Source organism: Aquarana catesbeiana, linkage group LG06, assembly GCF_042186555.1.
Source record: "Aquarana catesbeiana isolate 2022-GZ linkage group LG06, ASM4218655v1, whole genome shotgun sequence".
In the NCBI taxonomy this organism is placed as follows: domain Eukaryota; kingdom Metazoa; phylum Chordata; class Amphibia; order Anura; family Ranidae; genus Aquarana; species Aquarana catesbeiana.
This window is the reverse complement of record NC_133329.1, coordinates 296,651,384-296,667,462: the sequence shown is the minus strand read 5'-3', so window position 1 is coordinate 296,667,462 and position 16,079 is coordinate 296,651,384. Positions and strand designations below refer to the sequence as shown.

The 16,079-nt window shown below is 40.7% G+C and overlaps 1 protein-coding gene across 2 annotated transcripts in view; it reads right to left on the bottom strand.

The window, feature by feature from the left end:
* ADARB1 (adenosine deaminase RNA specific B1) overlaps positions 1–16,079 on the bottom strand; it is a 259,557-nt gene that overhangs the window by 20,803 nt on the left and 222,675 nt on the right. For both annotated transcript variants that reach the window (XM_073633480.1, XM_073633479.1), the window contains one exon: positions 5,878–6,046. In XM_073633480.1, the coding sequence (XP_073489581.1) occupies positions 5,878–6,046 (169 nt within the window). The remainder of the gene's footprint in view (positions 1–5,877; positions 6,047–16,079) is intronic.

Sequence of the window (16,079 nt, the reverse complement as noted above, 5' to 3'; positions counted from 1 at the left end):
CGAGAAATGCTTGCTGTGAACTGCATTGATGATCCTCCGGGTTTAATTGCGTCCTTTACCGTTCAGGGTAAGATACTTCTAAGCCAGCTTAATTCTGAAAATACAGATTAGGATACCCCATTACCCAAAGAGAAACAAAAATGAAAATCATAGCGTGTCCCTGAAAGCAAACAAATAGGACAAAACAGAACAAGTCAATGTGCATAAACTACTCACCCCCTAAAGTCAATACTTTGTAAAGTCACCTTTTCGGCCATCACAGCTCCAAGTTGCTTTGGATAAGTCTCTATGAGCTTGCCACATCTTACCACTGGGATTTTTGCCCATTCCTCCTTGCAAAACTGCTCCAGCTCCTTTAAGTTGGACAGTTTGCGCTTGTGAACAGCAATCTTTAAGACTGACCACAAATTTTCTATTGGATTGAGGTCTGGGCTTTCACTAGGCCATTCCAACACATTCACATGTTTCCCCTTAAACCACTCAAGTGTTGCTTTAGCAGTATGTTTGGGGTCATTGTCCTGCTGGAAGGTGAACTTCCGTCCAAGCCTGAAATCACACAAATCACACACAGAGTGGTACAGGTTTTGCTCAAGAATAGCCCTGTATTTAGCATCATCCATCTTTCCCACAACTCTGACCAGTTTCCCAGTCCCGACTACTGAAAAAATCCCCACAGTATGATGCTGCCACCACCATGTTTCACTGTGGGGATGGTGTTCTTTGGGTGATATGATGTGTTGGGTTTGCGCCAGACATAGCGTTTTCTTTGATAGCCAAAAAGTTCAAATTTTAGTCTCATCAGACGAGAGCACCTTCCTCCATACATTTTGGGATTCTCCCACATGCTTTTTCGCAAACTCAAAACACGCCATTTTGTTTTTTGCTGAAAGTAATGGCTTTCTTCTGGCCACTCTGCCATAAAGCCCAACTCTATGGAGCGTACGGCTTATTGTCATCCTATGTACAGATACTCCAGTCTCTGCTGTGGAACTCTGCAGCTCCTCCAGGATTACCTTAGGTCTCTGTGCTGCCTCTCTAATTAATGCCCTCCTTGCCCAGTCCATGAGCTTTGGTATGCGTCTGTCTCTTGGCAGGTTTGCTGTTGTGCCATGTTCTTTCCATTTGGTTATGATAGATTTGATGGTGCTCCTAGGGATCATCAAAGATTTGGATATTTTTTATAACCTAACCCTGACTTGTACTTCTCAACAACATTGTCCCTTACTTGTTCGGAGAGTTCCATGGCCTTCATGGCAGTTTGGTTAGTGGTGCCTCTTGCTTAGGTGTTGCAGCCTCTGGAGACTTTCAAAAAGGTGTGTATATGTAATGACAGGTCATGTGACGCGTAGATTGCACACAGGTGGACATGTCACCAATTATGTGAATTCTGAAGGTAATTGGTTGCACCAGAGCTTTTTATGGGCTTCATAACAAAGGGGGTGAATACATAAGCACGTCAATTATCAGATTTTTATTTCTGAAAAATAGTTATGTATATATTTTTCTAATTTTACTTCACCAACTTAGATTGTGTCCTGATCCATCACTTATAATTCAGATTAATAAAACATTGAATCAAAGGCTGTAATGTAATAAAATAGGTAAAAAGCCAAGGGGGAGGATATTTTTGCAAGGCACTGTATGTCAGTAAAAATAGAATACATATAAATATTCTTTGATTTTGATCAATGACACAATGGGGGTTATTTACAAAAGGTAAATCCACTTTGCACTACAAGTGCAGTCGCTGTAGATCTGAGGGGGACATGCAAGGAAAATAAACAGCATTTTAGCTTGCACATGATTGGATAAAATCAGCATAGCTTCCCCTCATTTCAGATCTTCCCCTCAGTTCTACAGCAACTGCACTTCCAGTGCACATTCAAGTGCACTTGCCGTGCAGAGTGGATTTGTCTTTGGTAAATCAACCCCTACGTGCCTATGGACCTCAACCCCAAGTCTGACAAGGAAATCAGAGCCAACACCATTATACACAATACCACTGTATAGTTAAGGACGAAGTTGAGTTCTCACTGTTTTGAACGTTTTTCTAAGTGGTCTTCAGGAAGGATCAGCGAAACTAGTCCAGCCCCACCAAAAAAAACTGGTACTTTCTTGGTCAAGGGAAGACGATTCATGTTCTAATCCATGGGTCTCCAAACTTTCAAAACAATGGGCCAGTTTACGGTCCTTCAGACATTAGGGGGGCCGGACTGTGCTCACAAAAGGTCCTGATGTCAGTGGGAAAAAACAATGCCTCATCTTTGGTGTCAGTGGAAGGAATTGTGCCGCATTGTTGGTGTCATTGGGAAGAATAGTGCCCCATCATTGGTGCCATTTTGGCCCCATCGTTGGTGAAAATGGGATGAATTGGGCCCCATCGTTGGCGTCTTTGGGAGAAATTGGACCTTGTCATTGGGAGGGATTATGCCCCACTGTTAGTATCAGTGGATGAAATAATGCCCCAAGGGCCAGATAAAAGCAAGCCAAGGGCTGCATCTGGCCCTAGGGCCAGTTTGGAGACCACTGTTCTAATCTAAACCAAGTACTTGATCCAAAAGGGAGGTACGAAGGATTGGTGCATGTTGGAAAATGGACACTTGGACTTTGTTCAGTGCTATTTTACAGCCACAAGTAGTGTTTTTCAAGTTTTATAGTATGTTAAATGTGTGCATTATTTTTCTCTTGTTCTCCCTTTTTCAGGTGTTCCTGGAATAGAAGCTTCACTTAACGTTTGGACTTGAGTCTCAATTGTTTAAGAATTGAAATTGTGGATTTCAACATAGAATGTTACACATGCACAGTTTGCCTTAACATCATTTTGTACTCATCTAACTGTGTAGCTAGGGGATGTAGTAAGCCCCACCCTTCTTCAAGCTTTAGTCTCCATTCATCACATGTGCTGTATGATGCTGGAGCTAGACATTTTTTCACTCGATGTTCATCTGAAGATCTGCACAAGTTTTCGATTAAAGCTTTCAATGATCTGCAGGATGTCATTTTGAAGTCGCTGTCTACCAAGCTACTAAAGTGTTAGTTAAGGCATCTCACTACAACTGGATCAGTTATAGAGATCACACTTTCAGTGCTTAGTTTGCTGAAGAACAGAACAGCCACTAAATCAGTCTACACAATAGTACAGTGCCACAGGTAGAAGCACCAGATGTTGGATGGACAGAGGATCCTGAAGCATGGCCTTGGACCAGAAAGCCAAAGTTTGGCTGATGAACATGGTTGCATACGCAGAGCCTGCCAGGGCTAAGAGCTTTAGAAAGGACTTTCAAACATTTATCCACAGGGTTCTTGATCACTGGGATATCCTATTTTAATATATTTTTTCCTATTTTGAATAGGTTACTGCTGAGCAAACGCTTGGTTTTCTCAGTGCAAACCCAGTTACCGTACAGAACAGACTAACAGTGAGTGGGGTGTGTAACTACATGGCAAATGAGGTTTAAATGTAGAGAAATGTAAAATAATGCTTTTGGATGGCAAAAATATGAATGTAATCTACTCACTAGGGGGTGATCCTCTGGGGGAATCTAGGATGGAAAAGGACCTGGGGGTCCTAGTAGATGATAGGCTCAGCAGTGGTATGCAATACCAAGCTGCTGCTAACAAAGCAAACAGAATATTGGCATGCATTAAAAAGGGGCTTAACTCCAGGGATAAAGCAATAATTCTCCCACTCTACAAGACACTGGTCCGGCCTCACCTGGAGTATGCTGTCCAGTTCTGGGCACCAGTCCTCAGGAAGGATGTACTGGAAATGGAGCGAGTACAGAGAAGGGCAACAAAGCTAATAAAGGGTCTGGAGGATATTAGTTATGAAGAATGGTTGGGAGCACTGAACTTATTCTCTCTGGAGAAGGGACGCTTGAGAAGGGATATGATTTCAATTTACAAACACCATACTGATGACCCATGACCCCACAATAGGGCTAAAACTTTTTTGCGGAAGGGAGTATAATGAGACACGTGACCACTCATTAAAATTAGAAGAGAAGAGGTTTAAACTTAAACTGGGTAGAGGGTTCTTTACTGTAAGAGCGGCAAGGATGTGGAAATCCCTTCCACAGGCAGTGGTTTCAGCGGGGGGGCATCAATAGTTTCCAAAAACTATTAGATAAGCATCTGAACGACCGCAACATACAGTTACACACACAGATTGGACTTGATGGACCTGTGTCTTTTCAACCTCACCTACTATGTAACTATATGAGTGTTGACGGAAGGCTTTTGCAGGCAGAGACATTTTGAAGGAGCCCAGGTAAGTGACCTTTGACCAGGTAACTTAGGCAGCTCTATATGAAAGCACAAGTTTTCTGCATCTATAAGGACAGAAATGGCATTATTAAGCTTTTAAATCCTCAGAACCTGACAAGGCACCATTCTCATCTCCCACCTTTGAATGCCTCCTTTGTGGCCTCTGCGATATGTGTATTTAAAGGCTGTGAGCTGACCTATAAATTCTGTCCTGGTATTAGAAATCCAAGAAAACCCCCCCCCCCCCCGGCAAAAAGGAGTGAGCCAACCCAGAAAGTGAAGGAGGGCCTTAAAACCACCCCAGAAAAGGGGTGGGGGGGTGCAACTGTTGGAACCGACATCAGAACCCCACTGAAGACACCGTACCCAAGCCAGGTGAGCAGGACCCTCAGGACCACCCCCTTGCACCTATGAGCCACCATGATATAGGTGTGAGAATTGAGGGCTACTCACAATACACTGCTGGGCAGGAGCAGTTTCCATTACCTGTGATTCTCACTGAAGGCAGCATATACTCCATGAGGGATTGCATGTGCAATTGAGGTCATGAGAGGCTGAGGCTGTTTTAGGCTTAAAAGGAGGCTGCATAGGCTAAATGGGGCACCCAGGCAACAAACAGAAATGGTGAAAAATTTAAACCACAAGCGATCCTCTGCTGACAACCCCTTGGGAAACCTATTGCTCCTATTTACAGGGTAACGGCTCCAAACCACAATAGCCATCTTCACGTCCAGGGCTCCCCCCCAGGCAGGGCGTTAGGGAAAAGTCCCATCCACAACCTCTGCCCATTCAGTGGCCATATCCCCAAAGGGTCTCAAGGGACTGGGTTCCACTAGACTTATGAATCTCAGCCCTGGACCTGTAAAGCACCCTGCAGCTAACATGGTGCAGCATATACCTAGGTGACCCCCAAATACAGAATCCAGGGTCTGTAGGGCAACATTACAGGGAAGCCCTACATCTATTTCTGAGCGGGGTCTGGGTGTGGTCCCCCATGGCAAAGTGGAGAAGTAAATTAATAATCTTGATGGAATTAAAAACAGCAGAATATTGTTTTACTTCTCTCAGGATACAGAGTGGTCTGTACTCCAAAAGACATTAGTGAAAAACGGAGGCATGCTGGGAGTGGGGTGGGTTGTACTGTGCTGTTCTTACAGCTTGGCTTGCCAGTGGCCAATTTTTTTTTTTTTTTTAAAGTGGCAGTATAACCCATTGGTCCTAGAATACTTAATCCTGTGTGCTGCAACCCAATTAGTAAAATTTTGTTTTGGGTGAAGATGGGATTTAATGTTAAAAGAAAAAAAAAATAAGAAAAAAAAAAAAAAACAACGGAATAAATGGCTTATGTAAGACACTTTTGACCACTTTTAACCAAATACTTAGAAATATTTCTTAAGTAAGCTTTATAAAAAAAAAAAAAAAAATCATCAATTCAAAAAAACAACAATTCACTGTTTGCTTAGGAATCTACTTCCTAATTTAAAGATATGCCTAAAATTTAAGACTAAATGCTCAATTTCAGAGCTCATTATAATGTACGCATGTTGAATTCCCTGCAGAAAAGGATTTTACCAATATATTCTTCAAGGCCATTGTTCATTATGCTCTAACCTTGCAATCTTGTCACTGCAAGACATTGTTAATAGCCTCTCTCCTTGCAGAACACCGTCCCAGGTTTGGATGGTACTGCTGGACCTCACTGGAATAGTACCTTCTCCAGACTCTATCTTGGTTCGAAGCTGTCCTCTGGCTTTTCGGTTTGGATGACGATCACCCTGGTCTGCAAAGAAAGAGGAAAAAAAAAAAAAAACACACATCTCAGAATGAGAAAAAAAAAAAAAAAAAAAAAAAAAAAAAAAAAAAAAAAGAAGAAGAAGATGATCACCTTTGTCCACAAATAAACAGGACAGAGAACACTCTAGAGGTCACCCATAACACTGCAGAAAGGTACCATGCTGGTGTAAGGCCACGCATTTTTATGCATCAAACTGAAGCCAAGATGTACACCCCTGCCTATATTGCATGCAAAGTATTTTAATAAGACAGACAAGACCAGGTAGCCAAGACAGCCATCAGCTTCTGGCTTAGTGCTACTCAGACAAATGACAGTTTCCAAGCCAGCTATTTTTTAAATAAGTGATCAAATATGTCAGGTATTTAGAACCCCAAACTGATGACCAATCACCTGAGCAGGTCACAAAACCTGCCCCAATGACTAACATGCCAGTGTTGGTAATTTCCTCAACCCTTATCCTCTAAAACCAAATAGAATGATTAGTTGCACCAAGTTGTATTTGCATGGGATGGCCAAGGGTGGTGTCTAGCAGTAATGACTGAGCATTTAGGATCAACTTTCCACTGATATCTTGGGCACTCTAAGGCTTTTAGGGACTAAAAGCAACTGTTGCCAAGTCTACTCTTTAAAAAACGAAAAGAAAAAAAAAAAAAAAAATCTGTTCATTTATCAAGCTGAAAGATTTTCATAAATGCATTAAAAACTTAGAGCTTATAAGAACTAGATAAAGTATATCTGAAGTTAACGTTTATGGAAAGGCAAAAGTTTTTTTTTTTGGAGTACTTTCTACTGCGGCGGGTCGGCTCTCTCCCTCAAATCGCCTTAGCTGTAAGTCGACCCTTTAAACAGCCAAACCGCACACGTCCACTGCACGGCGGGGAGCCGATGCACATGGCTGGCAGTCGCAATGAAAGCTGGCCACATGCGATCGTGGGCACAGGAGAGAGAACGGGCATTTGTGTGTAAATATGCAAAACCTGGTTCTGTGAGGAGAGGAGAGACATTTCGTCTGTTCCTACTAGCTAGGAACAACAATCTGGCTTCTCCTCTAGTCAGTCACATCCCCATAGAGTAAGAAACACACTGAGGGAACACATTTAACCCCTTGATCACACCCCTAGGGTTAACCCCTTCCCTACCAGTGACATTTACACAGTAATCAGTGCATTTTTATAGCTCTGATAGCTGTATAAATGGACCCCAAAAATTTGTCAAGGGTGTCCGATTTGTCCTCCGCAATGGGAAAAAAAAAAAAAAAAAAAGCCATAAATCTATCCCCTATTTTGTAGATGCTATAACTTTTGCGCAAACCAATATACGCTTACTGCGATTTATTTTTACCAAAAATATGTAGAAGAATATATATCGGTTTAAACTGAAGAATTTTTTTTTTTTTTTTTTATTTTGGGATATTTATTATAGCAAAAACTAAAATATATTTTGTTTTTTCAAAATTGCCGCTCTTTTTTTTGTTTATAGTGCAAAAAATAAACTGCAGAGGTGATCAAATACCACCAAAAGTATTTTTGTGTGTGTGTGTGTGGACACGTCAAGTTTGGGTACAGTGTCGCACGAGTGCGCAATCGTCAGTTAAAGTGATGCAGTGCCCTATGGCAAAAAATGGCCTGGTCATTAAGGGGGCAAATCCTTTTGGGGCTTAAGTGGGCAAAACACCTGCCAAAAAACATGTTGTGTCCGATACGGAGAGGGGAAACTTCTTGGCCAAGACACAGCTAAAGGTGAGAGGAAAGCTTTGCAAATAAGGATGTCCCCAATGGAAGCTTTACCCTCACCTTGTATTCGGAGGACAACTTTATAGTAAGTATGTCCTCTTTTTTTCTTGGTAACAAATAGCAAAAAAGGACACACTGGTTAAACCTCCCCAGCAAGGACACAGGCCGCGCGCAAAAAAAAAAAAAAAAAAAAAAAAATTAAACCCACCACAAAATCAAAAAACAAAACAAAGCCTAAAACAAACACTTTAGACCAGTGGTGTCAAACTGGCAGCCCATCAGCTGAAGGGAACGGAACTACAAGTCTACAACTGTCAGCCTTGCAATGCCTCATGGAACTTGTAGTTCTGCAATAGCTGGAGGGCCCCCAGTTTGACACCTGTGTTTTAGAGGGTCTTACTATTTCCTGCTCTATTCAAAACTAAAAGAAAGATTTTGCCTTTACAAATACAATTTAGGCAAGGAGTCTAAGTGAAAAAAATGTATCTCCAAACTTCAAATGAATGGAAGTGGACCTACTTACCAGTAAATATCTGTAGGTACCAGAAAATACCTGTTAGTCTTCAGTGAAATTTCTACATTGGCGTAGGTGACAGGTTTACATTAAGCTATATAACAAATGCTGGAATACAAGTACTATTTAGTAATATTTTTGTACTGTAACTACCACTAAACTGTCCCAACCTCAAGTTTGGGCAGGCTGAAAAGGCTTTCTTCAACAATTGCCCTGTATTTAGTGCCATCCATCTTTCCTTAAAGCCTGGCCAGTTTTCCAGCCCCTGCCGATAAAAAGCATCCCCACAGCATGATGCTGCCACCACCATGTTATGTGGGGAGGTGTTCTCAGGGTATGAGAAGTGTTAGGTTTGTGCTATACAAAGCACTTGCCATAATTGCCAGAAAGTTCGAGTTTAGTCTCATCTGGTCAGAGAGAACACCAAACTTTTTTTTTTTTTTTTTTATGCAGTGGCTTTTTTTGGCCACTCTTAATGCCCTGCTCACTGGTGTATGGCTTAAAGTAGTTCATTCGACAGCTACTCCCCACTTCTGCTGTTATTTTCAACTCCTAGGGAGTGCTGTCTATGTTTGTTGGAATTTTTTTTTTTATAAAATCAACACTGATCTATATTTAGACACTACTTGGTCTCAACCTATTTGTAAAGGTCCTTATGTTGCTTGTTTACTGGCATTTTAGATTCCGGGTCTTTTCAGTACAGATGTTCTGTATTTATACGCTCTCAAAATTTAGGTCTCATGCAGACTGGACGTTTTTGGACATTTTTACAGCAGCTGTTTTTGGCTTCAGACTTTTCTTCTACGGTCACTAAACTCCCCATCATGTTTTCCTGTGTGTCCACTCACACATAGGCTGTTATCAGTTTTTGGCTTTAACGCAGATAAACGCTAAAAAACGCAGCTCACCAGCGTTTGACTTTTTGATCCACTGAAAAAAAAAGCTAAAAATGCTAACATGGAAAAAAGCTATTGCAAAAACGTTGAAAAACTCACTGCAGAGCTACTGGCGCTTTTAGAACATTGTTTTAACATCCAGTGTGCATGAGGCCTAAGAGTTAAGGCTTCATGTACACGGGACGTTTTTACACCCTCTCCTGAACTATTTAACTTGACAGATAGTAACCTGCGTTTAGTGGAGTTTTTTTTTTTTTTTTTTTAACTGCTTGCCGACCAGCCGCCGCAGTTTTACAGCTGGTCGGCAAGCAGTTAATGACACGGCTGGGTGAAACATTATTACCTTACGTCGCCTTTTGGTCACTAGGGGTGCACGCAGCATGTGCCTGGAGCCGATCGAGTGACCGATGGGCGCGATGACCACTGGCCGTTCGTGAGAGCGAGAACAGGGATCTGTGTGTGTAAACACACAAATCCCGGTTCTTTCAGGGGTGAGGAGACAAATCGTGTGTTCATACAAAAGTGTGAACACCGATCTCTCTTCCCCTAGTCAGTCCCATCTCTCCCCCCTCTAGTTAGAACACACCTAGGGAACAAATTTAACCCCTTCCCTGCCAGTGACATTTACACAGTAATCAGTGCATTTTTATAGCACTGATAGCTGTATAACTGTCAATGGCCCCAAAAATGTGTCAAAAGTGTCCAAATTTGTCCGCCGCAATATCGCAGTCCCGATAAAAAAAAAAAAAGAAAAAAAAAAAAAAAAAAAAAAAATCGCAGATAGCCGCCATTACTAGTAAAAAAATAATAAAAATTACATAAATTTATCTCCTATTTTGTAGATGCTATAACTTTTGCGCAAACCAATCAATATACGCTTATTGCGATTTTTTTTTTTTTACCAAAAATGTGTAGAAGAATACACATCGGCCTAAACTGAGGAAAAAATGTGTTTTTTTTTAAATGTGGGATATTTATTATAGCATAAACTCAACTGCCTAGAATCGACTGTAAACGACCCTGTATACATGTACTGATATGATAACAGAGGAGAGTTCAGAAGCAGTTGAAAAAAAAATGCCCAACTGCTCCCAAAGGTCCGGACTCTATGTCCGCGGGGATACCCGCGATCGTCTCACTGAGGGGAAGAACGGGAAAATGCTGATGTAAGCAAACATTTCCCCGTTCTGCCTAGTGACACTGATCACAGCTCCCTGTAAATCGGGAGCGGTGATCAGTGTCGTGTCACACATAGCCCATCCCCTCCCCCATTAGAATCACTCCCTAGGACACACTTAACCTCTACCCCCTAGTGGTTAACCCCTTCAATGTCAGTCACATTTACACAGTAATCAATGCATTATTAATCGCACTGATCGCTGTATATATGTGAATGGTCCCAAAAAAGTGCCAAAATAATGTCGCAGTCACGATAAATATTGCTGATCCCCGCCATTACTAGTAAAAAAAAAAAATTAATAAAAATGCCATAAAACTATCCCCTATTTTGTAGATGCTATAACTTTTGCGCAAACCAATCAAACGCTTATTGGGATTTTTACCAGAAATATGTAGACGACTACGTATTGGCCTAAACTGAGGAAATTTGTTTTTTTTTTTTTTTTTAAATGATGGGATATTATAGCAAAAACTAAAAAATATTGCGTTTTTTCAAAATTGTCACTTTTTTTGTTTATAGCACAAAAAATAAAAACCGCAGAGGTGATCAAATACCATCAAAAGAAAGCTCTATTTGTGGGGAAAAAAGGACGTCAATTTTGTGTGGGAGCCACGTCGCACGACCACGCAATTGTCAGTTAAAGCGACGCAGTGCCGAATCGCAAAAAATGCTCTGGTCTTTTGCCAGCCAAATGGTCCGGGGCTGAAGTGGTTAAGGACAGGTGGGGTGCCGTGATGTGGCTCTGCAGCTTACGCAAGTATTTCCAAATGTGTGCCAGCTAAACCCGTTTTTAAACGCATACTGTTAGACAGGATGATTCAGTTGGTTACAGGCTGGTCTGTAAGTTGAGCTGGGAATTTTCTTTGGATTTGTTTGATATGCATCGGCATCCATGTGCTCTGTGCTGCAAAAGCCAGTTATAGGTGTGGGCAGCGGACGTTTGTACTGTACTTATACTGACTACGTGTGACACTGACTGCACACAAGCGGACCTTAAGTCATCAGCTAATTTCAGTATAGGACATCTGAAGTTCATTCATTAGGCCACATATTTAGAGTTTTCATAGCAAACAGGGTAAATACCTACCCACACACAAAATTTTTTTAAATTGTTCCACAAAAAATATTTAGCATCTTCAAGCCAAAAGGAATGTTGCCTACATTGTAAGGTAAAAAAACCCAAAACATCCAATTCCAGGTTGTAATGCAACAAAAACACCAAAAGGGGCAAATACTTTCACAAGCCACTGTATGCGTGAACACTTGCTGCTATGGTTTCTAGATTTTTTTTTTGGCATTCCTCCATTGTGCAGAAATTCAATACAAAAACTCCGGGGGGGGGGGACAATTAAAAAAAAAAAAACTGGCTTCATAAACAAGAAAAATGATAAAATAGGATAGATGTCTTTTTTTATATGTACATAGAAGATAAATGCATAGGGAAAAACCTGCTCAATGCCCTAAGGGATACGATGATTTCATTCACTCAGTAGATATAGAGGAGGTTACTGAGGTAAGATATACATGCTTCTGAGAAAGGTGAAGCAGTCATTGGTTGGATTTTAGTTTTTTTTAACCGTGCTATAAAATTGAAAGAAAAAAAAAAAAAGGGGTTTGTGCCCCTGGAGTCAATTCCTTTGATGATCATGAGAAGTACAGTATATGCAGGCTTACCAATCACAGGACTTTAGTTGGCTGTCACACTTGTGTTTTCTCACAATGCTGTGTGTCACTAACCTACAGCAGGTATAATACTGTGCCTTGAAAAAGTATTCATACCTCTTGAAGCTTTCCACATTTTGTCATGTTACAACCAAAAACGTGAAATGTATTTTATGTGATAGACCAACACAAAGTGGCACAATTGTGAAGTGGAAAGAAAATAAGCTGGTTTTCCATTTTTTTTTACAAATATCTTAAAAGTTTGGCGTGCATTTGTATTCAGCCCGCTTTACTCTTATACCCCTAACTAAAATCTAGTGGAACCGATGGCCTTCAGAAGTCACCCAGTTAGTAACTAGAGTCCACCTGTGTGCAATTTAGTCTCAGTATAAATACAGCTGTAATGTGAAGCACTCAGAGGTTTGTTAGAGAACCTTAGTGAACAAACAGCACCATGAAGGCCTAGGAACACAGACAGGTCAGGGATAAAGTTGTAAAGTTTAAAGCAGGGTTAGGGTATTAAAAAAAAAAAAAAAAAATATCCCAAGCTTTGAACATCCCACAGGGCAATGTTCAATCCATCATCCGAAAATGGAAAGAGTAGGGCACAACTGCAAACTTACCAAGACATGGCCGTCCACCTAAACTGACACGCCGGGCAAGGAGAGCATCAGAGAAGCAGCCTCATGGTAACTCTGGAAAAGCTGCAGAGATCCATAGCTCAGGTGGGAGAATCTGTCCACAGGACAACTATTAGTTGTACACTCCACAAATCTTGCCTTTATGGAAGAGTGGCAAGAAGAAAGCCATTTTTTAAAGAAACTGTAAGATATGTGGAGAATTTAAACCGCCTCTGCCTCACATCAATCCGCGCCTTGGAATTCCTCCGTAATCAGCTGCAGCAGGTTCAAGCAGCTACTTTAAAAATTGAACATGTAATTAAACAATAAGACTAAAATCATATAATATGCGAGCCAAGTCTCTGATTCGTTGTACTTATTGAAGCAGCGCTGAGTGTCCGATGTTATAAAACACTTTATATAAAACAGATGCTGGAGAGACAGGAAAGTTTCAAAATAAAGATGTGGTCTGTGGTTATGAAGGTATATGTAGAAATCCTTCCACCAATAATGATCACCGCGTGAGGGGGTCGCCCCCCGTGAGATTGCACTCACCACAATTATAGTAATCACAAGCCTTTGGATAATAATCTTTAAACTTGCCGTCTCCTTAGTTCAACCACCAGGTGGTGCAAGACCCTCTCGGTAAGTATAACATGGGGAGAAAATGAAATGCCATATAGCGTAATATTGCTTAAGGATGTTTATTAAATAATACACAAAAACAGACTCCCCCCTTTTTAAAATATGCGTACCAGATACAATAGGTTAAAAGAGCATGAAAAAGTGCACTGTGCCTGTGTTATTCGTCCCCCGGGAGGTGTTCCGGAATGCGCGCTGTATGCAGCTAGTCTTTTTCGCTTCCTGGTTACCTTCCGTGGAGCGCACACGTCACTTCCGGTAGATTACGACCCTGACGCGTTTCGTCACTTCCGGACGTCATCAAAGGGCGTAATCTACCAATCGTGAGGCCGGCTTTAAATCTCAGTGATGGGTTTAAACAGCGAATGAGAAAGGCCGATCTGCCAGCCACTCCCACTTCATAATCAACGCTCCCAGAGCTGTCAGCAAAGGAAGACTCTGGCATATAATGCGCTGACACTGTTTTAAAACCAATCCTGCCGACATCGCTGGGAAGATTGCGACTCATATGTCTTACTTACAGATATCTCTCATACTTTTTACCTTACAAACTTATGTCATATATAGCGTTTCTATACGTCATCTACGCATAAATAAGGTACAATAAGAGAAGTGAAAAATCAGTATACCAGACATATGCATATTTTTAATGGTGAGAATGAAATAAAATAAAATAAATAGCATCCTCCCTTGTATTTACCCTATACTATTACAATATGCTGTCACACATCAATGGTGCGAGCCTTCCACCTGGATATAAATGGGTATGGGTAGTTTATTTAAATAAACAAATTACTTAATAAATTTACTACGTTGGTGGATTAATCTAATCTTAAAACACATTGAATAAGATTATATTATACATGGAGGATGCGTTACAATGGCTTTACATTCATTTATGGAAATCAAACTTCAATCATTACGCCTACTGTTCAAAACCAAATATAATCTAATAAAATTATAGAAATGGGTATGTATAAAATGATTGTGTAATAATAGATGTCCAAATATAAAAAATGAGAATAATATAATTTCTAAATTCATTATTGATATGATATTTAAAATTTATATGGTGAGGAAAAAATTAAAAATTTAAAAATTAAAAAAATAATAAATAATTGGATATATCAACAGGGACTGTATGCACTTACACTAAGAAATAACAGAATGTGTGTTATGTATCACTAATAAAGCAATTTATATCTAGCTCTATGTTTAGGCCTCAGGGGGGAAAGAACATCTACGGAATAAATCCACCGGGTTTCGTGTTTTGATAGTTCACGAATATGGTTGATACCTCTCCAGTGGGTTTGGAGATGCTCTATCCCCCAGAATTCTAACCCCTTGGGATCCCTGTTATGTTTCAACCTGAAATGCAGGGACACATTGTGGTCTTTATAACCATTTTTAATGTTATTAATGTGCTCTGCAATCCTAATCCGTAACAACCTTTTGGTACGGCCTATATACATCAGGCCGCAGGGACACCTTAGAGCGTAAACTACATAAGTGCTATTGCACGTGATGAATTGCTTTATATCAAAAGAGCGATTGTTGACTGGAGATATAAAGTTATTGATACCCCTCAGAGGTCTGGTGACTTCTCTGCATGCTTTGCACTTTCTGCACGCAAAGAACCCATGAATAAATGAATGTAAAGCCATTGTAACGCATCCTCCATGTATAATATAATCTTATTCAATGTGTTTTAAGATTAGATTAATCCACCAACGTAGTAAATTTATTAAGTAATTTGTTTATTTATTTAAATAAACTACCCATACCCATTTATATCCAGGTGGAAGGCTCGCACCATTGATGTGTGACAGCATATTGTAATAGTATACGGTAAATACAAGGGAGGATGCTATTTATTTTATTTTATTTCATTCTCACCATTAAGAATATGCATATGTCTGGTATACTGATTTTTCACATCTCTTATTGTACCTTATTTATGCGTAGATGACGTATAGAAACGCTATATATGACATAAGTTTGTAAGGTAAAAAGTATGAGAGATATCTGTAAGTAAGACATATGAGTCGCAATCTTCCCAGCGATGTCGGCAGGATTGGTTTTAAAACAGTGTCAGCGCATTATATGCCAGAGTCTTCCTTTGCTGACAGCTCTGGGAGCGTTGATTATGAAGTGGGAGTGGCTGGCAGATCGGCCTTTCTCATTCGCTGTTTAAACCCATCACTGAGATTTAAAGCCGGCCTCACGATTGGTAGATTACGCCCTTTGATGACGTCCGGAAGTGACGAAACGCGTCAGGGTCGTAATCTTCCGGAAGTGACGTGTGCGCTCCACGGAAGGTAACCAGGAAGCGAAAAAGACTAGCTGTATACAGCGCGCATTCCGGAACACCTCCCGGGGGACGAATAACACAGGCACAGTGCACTTTTTCATGCTCTTTTAACCTATTGTATCTGGTACGCATATTTTAAAAAGGGGGGAGTCTGTTTTTGTGTATTATTTAATAAACATCCTTAAGCAATATTACGCTATATGGCATTTCATTTTCTCCCCATGTTATACTTACCGAGAGGGTCTTGCACCACCTGGTGGTTGAACTAAGGAGACGGCAAGTTTAAAGATTATTATCCAAAGGCTTGTGATTACTATAATTGTGGTGAGTGCAATCTCACGGGGGGCGACCCCCTCACGCGGTGATCATTATTGGTGGAAGGATTTCTACGTATACCTTCATAACCACAGCCCACATCTTTATTTTGAAACTTTCCTGTCTCTCCAGCATCTGTTTTATA